The sequence below is a fragment of the Rhizophagus irregularis genome, chromosome 4 (genome assembly GCF_026210795.1).
Source record: "Rhizophagus irregularis chromosome 4, complete sequence".
In the NCBI taxonomy this organism is placed as follows: Eukaryota; Fungi; Glomeromycota; class Glomeromycetes; order Glomerales; family Glomeraceae; genus Rhizophagus; species Rhizophagus irregularis.
Window position 1 is genome coordinate 957,213 of NC_089432.1, and position 8,186 is coordinate 965,398.

At 23.9% G+C, this 8,186-nt stretch overlaps 1 protein-coding gene across 1 annotated transcript; it reads right to left on the reverse strand.

Moving 5' to 3' along the window:
* Positions 1-7,000: 7,000 nt before the first annotated feature.
* OCT59_023578 (uncharacterized protein) lies at positions 7,001-7,967 on the reverse strand (the record flags this gene model as incomplete). The annotated part of the gene is made up of 9 exons (XM_066134806.1): positions 7,001-7,014; positions 7,100-7,168; positions 7,237-7,314; positions 7,394-7,441; positions 7,517-7,582; positions 7,643-7,684; positions 7,758-7,769; positions 7,867-7,880; positions 7,960-7,967. The coding sequence occupies 9 exons, from the start codon at positions 7,965-7,967 to the stop codon at positions 7,001-7,003; spliced, it is 351 nt and encodes a 116-aa protein (XP_065990892.1).
* Between the last annotated feature and the right edge of the window lie 219 nt (positions 7,968-8,186).

Consider the following 8,186-nt stretch of genomic DNA (forward strand, 5'->3'; position numbering starts at 1 on the left):
CCGTAAAATAAATGCAAAAAAAGCCATTTCGTTAACAAGAACCCATTTCTCACTTGCATAGTAATTATAATGTTTATTATTAGAAAGTATGATTTAATAAAACAAAAAATAAAATAAAATTTATATAGTCACAATAACTATGAATATTTACAAAAATATTTTAATGCTCAATGAATATATCCCTATAAGAAATCTGTATATGGAATGGATACATTTTGTATACATTTTATGTACGTTTCTATAGATTCCGTATACAAATTCCGTATATTTAATAAGAAATTCATTTTTGAACATTTTTTTAAAAAACTAACGTATACGAAATGTATACGGAAAAAATTAATAATGCGGAATGTATACGGAATTTTTAAACTTAATATTTTAGAAAATAATTTTACAATCATCCCGTATCATAACACGTGATCACGTGATTGTTTATTGTTTTGTTATGATACGTTTTTTTGTTTTTTATATAAACCCTTAACAATTACTTTGATCTTCCTTTTTATCTTTCCTTTCTTTTGTCTTTTGTTATTTTGTTTTTTTTTTTATTTTAAAAAATTTTTCTTTCTTTTTTCTTCGTCACCTCCCTTTACAAAGAGATTTTTTTTTCGTCACTCTCCTTTAAAAAAAATTTTTTTTTCATCACTCCTTTAAAAAATTTTTTTTCATCACTCTCCTTTTAAAAAAAAATTTTTTTCGTCACTCCTTTAAAAAAATTTTTTTCATCACTCTCCTTTTAAAAAAAAATTTTTTTCGTCACTCCTTTAAAAAAATTTTTTTTTGACTTTATTCTTTTATTCCCCACTCACCGCCCTTTCCTTTTTTTTTAAAAAAAAAATTTTCTTTCTATTCTTTATAAAAAATTTTTTATTTTTCTAACTTTGACATCCTCCCTTTTTTTTTAAAAAAAATTTTTTTAACTTTCCTAACTTCGTCACCCCTCTTTTTAAAGAAAAATATTTTTTGATTTGTTCTTTTATTCCCCACTCACTACCCTTTCTTTTTTATTTATATTATCTCTTTTTTTTATAGGCCAACAGATTTTTTTTGAAAGTTTCTTTTTTCTTTTTTTTGTAAATTAGTTTGGGAGTCCTTTTCTTTTTGTAGGATGGTACAGGATTTTTTCTTTTTTAGGTCAGTTCAAATTTTCTTTTTTCTTTGTAAGTTTGGTTCAGATTCTGGATTTTTTTCTTGTAAGTTGTTTTGGTTTCTTTTCATCAGACGTTTTATGATTCTTTTCTTTTATGTAGGTCAGACATTTTGGAGTTCTTTTTCTTTTTTGTAGGAATACTGACCCTTGGTGACTTGGACGATTGCAGATACTATATGAGGGTGTTTTGGTTTCCGGTTAAGTTAAACATTCTCATGTTTCTTTTTTCTTTTTAGATTTTTTGACTCTGAATGAACCTGAACATATTATAGATAATCTAGGTTGCAATAGGTGGTTTTGATAAGGAAGGGAATTTTAATAATGTATTTAATATATTTGTATTTGTTTAATTTTTAATTTATATTTAATTTAATAAAGTAGAATTAAATTTATGTAAATACAACTATAATAAACTGTAATATAATGGTAAATTCAGTAACCAAATCGTATAAATTTCATGATAAAATCAGTGATCAAATCATGTAAATTCCATACGAATCCCGTGTAAATTTCGTATCCAAACCATATTTTTAGTGATACGGAATTGTGCATTTTTCCGTATCCTTTCATGATACGTTATTTCTAAGGAAAAAAAAATCGTATAAAAACTTTATAAAAAACATATCCGATTTTTTTATAGGGTAGGATCGGCATTTGTTGTATCACTTTGCATAATTTGACTTTTTTATTAATATCTGATATGTATGTAAAATATTTCGCAAGAATTAATATATTTATTAATACGTCGCAAAGTTAAATAACAATTAAATAGCTTCTTATTCGGGTTTAAATTGTTAGTTGGAACTTCCTTGATCCCCATTACTATATCTGCAACCGAAATATTTTTCTGAACTATTGTGCCAACGTCATATTTCCACGGTCACATGATATTTCCATACCCGGAAATTTTTGTCCTCGAATAAGGACCAGAGTTATCATTATTAGAATTTTTAATGAAATTAGTCCACCGAGTTCTGGAGCAGGTTCAAAAATGAGTTGTCAAGTTTGAAAAGTTACGGCAAAGTGTATATAATGTTATTTTGCTAGTTTAACATACTAACTTGGGCAGCAAGACTAAATAACATTTTATAAATCACGTTAGTTAGGTAATGATTGTCCTGATAATGTTTTTTTATTATGTATAAAAACTTTTGAGAAAGAGTTTTTCGGCTTTTCAATAGGTAATAATTAGTTTGATTTTTTAGTTCGTGAAGATTTATGTACGCTAATAATATATACGTTTACATGCATAATAATGTAATTAATTATTTATATGCTATAGTTAAAGAACTAAGTACTACACCTTGGTATTCTGTACTCATAAACTGGGTTATCTTTAAAGTGTCCAAATACATTCTATATGTAAAATAATATTAATACTTTATTTAAACATATTTGCGAGTTATAAACCAAATCCAAATAATTGAAACTAAAAATAGTTGAAATCAATACCTCCCTCCCTATTTGAAATTTGAATTAACCCAGCCAATTTCTAATTATTACACACTTACCCAAATCACTAACCAGTCAAAACAAATTAAAAAGAAAAAATTAAGAAAGATAGGATTTTGAAGTAATATTGGAAAACATTTCTATTTCTTTAGAAAATATCGACCGATATCTCTATTCTCAATCGTAAGATCATATAAAAGATGTCAATCGGTCTTTTCAGTCTTTTTTATTTGAGCCAGTCTTTGGGAAGGTAACAATATTTGCGCCCTTGAAATTTTGTAGCATAGTGAGATATAACAAAGACAAAATTTGAGCTTGGTCCTAAGATCATTATTGGTAAAAATCATAAAAGATCAGGAAAAATGACATTTTATTTCTAGATGCTGCTTTGTTTTGAAACGGTCTATTGGATTAAGACCAAAATTTGCTGTTTATTAGTCCTCAATCTGGTTCTATTACTTCTATAGTGCCACAAAGTTTTAGGGCGCAGTCGCTGTTACTTTTCAGGACCAAATAGGACTGACAGGAGTCACAGGACCATTTAAGATCGTACGATCGATCGCCAAAATAATTTCCTCTATTTCCTCTATATTTGATGATAATTCATTCATTTATTTATTTATTAAATTTTTAATAATAATTACTTTTTTTTTAATGATGGATAATTCTTTTCAATGATAATTTTATTTGATGATAAGGCGAATAAATTAGAATTTTAGGTATCCATGTTAATTTTTAACCTTTTATTTTTATTTTTATTTTATAAATGTAGACAACGACGGGAACCATACAAATCTGGGAGCCAAGCCCTTACAAGGGTCTACTATACTACACCGATACCAGTATAACCCCAACCCTCGCGAGGAAGTTAATTTTTTTTTGATAAATGAAAAAAATTTTGATCTCGAGACTCGAGTGCACGTGATCGATAATGCTAGCCAGAATTATATTAATATCGGCTGCGGAGTTTGCCAAAATTACAAAATTTGGCCGCACTATTATTTTGAAAAAATTTACATATAAAATTTATTACATATATTTTGATGAGTTATTACTTTTTCATGTTAAATAATCAATACAGATGAGTGATATTTAATAATTGACGTTTAATTCTCAAAGTTATTTCTTCACTTATAACCCCATAGCCTACTATAAATTAATTTTTATTTGCTGGTCTAATTTACCTTAAAACGACATACTATATATTTATTACTATAAAATGAATCTATAAAAAATTATAATTTAATAATTTCAGTTTATTTAAAAAATTAATTTATAGTTCATCAACGTTCAAACATATTAAATAAATACTTCTAATTAAACTTAAAGCATCTTCATAACCTTTTTTTAGTACCATTTGAATTATTCGTTTCATATTTTTTCAATTTCTTTTCCATTTTCGTATATTAGAGCAATATTATATTGAGCATGATAGTTTTTGACCTTTTGATATGATTCATATGCTTTTTTTGTTAATTTTGTTAATATTAGTGGCAATACCATTATTAATAATTAATCTAATAATATCCTAACATGCAGTAGAATTTATCTTGTTCAGCTGATATTTTATAAACCTCAAAAGCTTTATTATAATCTATTTCGATAACTTTCTCTATTAATATATATATCAACAATATTATATTAAGCCATATATAATAATACTTAAATTTATTGCTTTTTAAAATAATTCTAATGCTCTTTGTTCATTAATAATGGTTTTAGTTCCATGATAATTAAAATATCCAAGTAGAAAAAAAAAGGAATTTAAACTACTTTGATTATTTAAAGCCAGTTAATAACCTCTTATAGATTATTATTAATATAAGCAAGAATATGTTGCTTTATTATTACAATTTCCTCTTTTCCTCCATTTACCACTTTAAAGATAAACTAATTTATTAATTAGTTACATTATTTAAATCTTCTTTCAAAAACATTTTCATGAATGTTTTCATAAATGTTTTAAGTTGTTCGGTTGGTTCTATGTCTTTTTACTTATAATCATTTTAATCAAAATTTTGAACAATCTGAGATGATTTTTCAAATAATGAATTTTTCTTATTTGTCATTGCGAATAAAATAGAATGTTAAAATAATTTGTTTACCCAATAAAGTAAAATTGAATTTGTTTGCGTTGTCGGCATTAACGCTAGATATTAGTTCACAGTGAATTTGTGAATTTGTGAAATTTTTTAATAATAATGTTTGATATTGATAAGATAAATCAGTCGCAAATTGGCATCCTTTTTACATGATACTAATTTTAAGTACATCCTTTAATCTGGAAGCGACAACATCAAAGCATGAGTATTGCTAATGGAATAATAAATATCGGATGATAATATGATGATAATATTATTGAAAGTGGTAATCCTGCATCTGTGTCATTAAACTTCCTCGAAATTATGAGCTTCAATGATATCATTATCAGACAAAAATATGGAAATATATTATAAAAGCTAGATGAATGTGCAGAATGTAAATTGGTTATAATAATTAGTATTAATTTTGCAATATAAACATTAACGTTCTCAATTTGATTAATAAAAAAGTGAAAATGAAAATAATTATGGTAAAAGAATGCTCAATTATCTATTAAAATATTGATTATGTGGGTTGGACGGTCAATTTTGGTAGAATAAGAAACTCATTGCGCTAACTGAAACGTTCACATAATTTACACTTATAGCAATTGAATTTCTCAAATAATATCATTTGCTTATCTCAAATAAAATTATTATTAACCTAAAACATTATAATCAACTAATTTTCTGTAAAAATATGTAAATAATAAGGAGAAGAAAACATAGTAATTGTATAAACGATAAACATTTTTACATATCTAAAATTTAGAATAAAATTAAATAAATACCTGTTCCAATATATTATAGAAACTAATTTCCACAAAATATGAATTTTTTTGAAGGAACATTCCTAAAGAAGCTAATATTTCTTAATAAATAAAGGAACTAGAACAAAATTTTATTAATAATTGAGAATATTTCTTGGAAAATAAGTCATATCTGATATTAGTATACAAATTTGAAAAGATAATTCTAATTTTTGAATTAAGGTTTATGATAAATGTTGTTATTATTATCACATATAGGTAATTGAATATTATTTTATATCAGTTTCTATATAGATTTTAATGATTATTTGTTAAAATAGTAGTAAATAAATTAAAAAAACTTTATTAACTAAGAAAAACTTCGTTGAATTTTTATAAAAGCTTATTTGATAAAATAAAATTAAGTTAAGTTTAACAGTACACAAATTTCTATTGATAATATTGATTAGACAACGTTAGTGATGCGACTCCGACGGATAATCCGCCTTCAATCCGATCCGAATCCAGATAACGGGTAATTTTTTGGATTGACCTACATATATAAACTACATATTTAATGACGATGCTGCTTCATGATAAGTACTCGCGCAGCACTTTTAATATAAGCTTAGATTATGCTCTAATACGTATATATATCAACAAATTAAACGCGTTTGTTTAGTAGTATTTCGATCAATACTTAATAATTTTTTTTTATGAAAATAGTAAAGAAAATAACTAAAAATGAAATAAATGATTGATATATTGAATTAATATTTAATAATTTATATTTTCAGCATATTCGACGTTTACATTATTCAAAATAAAAGGCTATATCACAATGAAATTAATGAAAAAAAATAGTATATTGACAAAAAAAGACTCGATAATAACTTACTATTCCCAAAACTGCTTTTACACGTGTTTCTTCATATATTAAAATCTTGATAATATTTAAGAATACTACACTAAATAGTAAATACATTGTTTATATTTTGTTTATCCATATGCCTGAAAATAAAAGACAAAACTCGTATTTAAATATTTGACTAAAGTTATCAAAAATTTTTGAAATTCTAATCGAAATCATTAATTATGCCAGAATTATTAAAATAATCAGGTTAAAAATAAATAGGAAATATTACAATTTCAAATTCTAATAAATTGATAACATTTGCCTTGATCATGATCCTTAATCACATATTATCGGTTATGTGATCAATTAAAGTGATTTCAAATCATTGATCAATGTATAACCATTCTAAAACACATATTTGTTATTTTAGCAATAATTGGGCGTGCTTTATTATTTTATCAACAATTTCATTTCACTTTTACATTTCATTTATCGAGTTTCTACAAATCATAATATGTAATTTGATAATTTATACAATAATTTATTAGTGAAATATAATGTAAAAATAATTATTTAAATTACAAACTAAGAATTTTGAAAGAAGTCTCGTCTTTCTACTCTAGACTTAGTGTTTAAATAATTCATAATAATGATAAGAAATATTGTAGATATAATAATATTGTTATTATTTAATTGAGATAATTTATCTGCATTAAATATTTAAATCTATAATAATAAAAAAAAATCGAGTTAAAAAAAAAAATTGCTGAAATTTTATTTTAACTTTTAAATAAGAAAAAATGTTAATTACCATCAGGAAGTTCAAATTCATTTTGTTCTTCCGAATGAAAATTTGGATTATTATATATTTCATCCTCATCTATAAAAACAAAAGAAAAAAACAATATAAAATTAATTATTGAAATTATATAGTTTAGATAATCTTACATACTGTACCATCAACGTTAATATTATTTTTCTTCACTTTTTGTTGCATTGTTTCTCCTTTATAATCATTTTGAATGTCTTAAAAAATTTAAATATAAATTATGTTTTTAATATTAAATTAATTTTAGATCAATATATTAATTATTATTTTACTTACCATTCTTTGAATTTCTTTTAAATATTTTAGATAATTTCTTACTACCAACTATATAATTTAGTATAAAATTAATCTTTGTATATTTTGATTATCGTAAAACAAATATATTATTAATTAAGTTACCTTTAAATATACTACTTAATTTTGATGTACTATTCTTCTGACTACCCGATTTATCAAATTCATCAACTAAAAAAGTTAAAATAGATAAATATAATGTTTATTTTACAGAAATCCAATAATACTTACTATTATCAGGAATATAAAATTCATATGATTTACTATAAAATGCTAAAATGTCCACGAAACAAACACAATTATTAACTATTTTAAATAAATACTATAAATAAATTTAAATTTATACCTTCTAGTTCTTCTATTGTTTATATAATAAAGCATCATTGATTATATTTAGTATCTTAATACTTTTTCTAAATATTTAACAAAACAATTCATTATAATAAATATAATACCTTCTGTTGCATTTCTGGGTTCAGGAAGATTGTCAAATTGATGAAGTTTACTTGTAAATAAACTATTGTTGCTACTTGTATAATTTTCTATACTTTTCCATTCTAAATTATTATTTACTTCTGGTTGAGTTAATGATTCATTTGATTTACTTTGATAAAATAAATTAATTTCTCCTATTTTATTCAAAAGTGTATCAATATCGGGTCTTTTAAATGGATCAGCATCCCAGCATTGTTTCATTAAATTTTTATATTCTAAAGGAGTTCCTGATACAATTTTTGGTCTTATACCATTAACAATATTCATTGCAAGATCATAA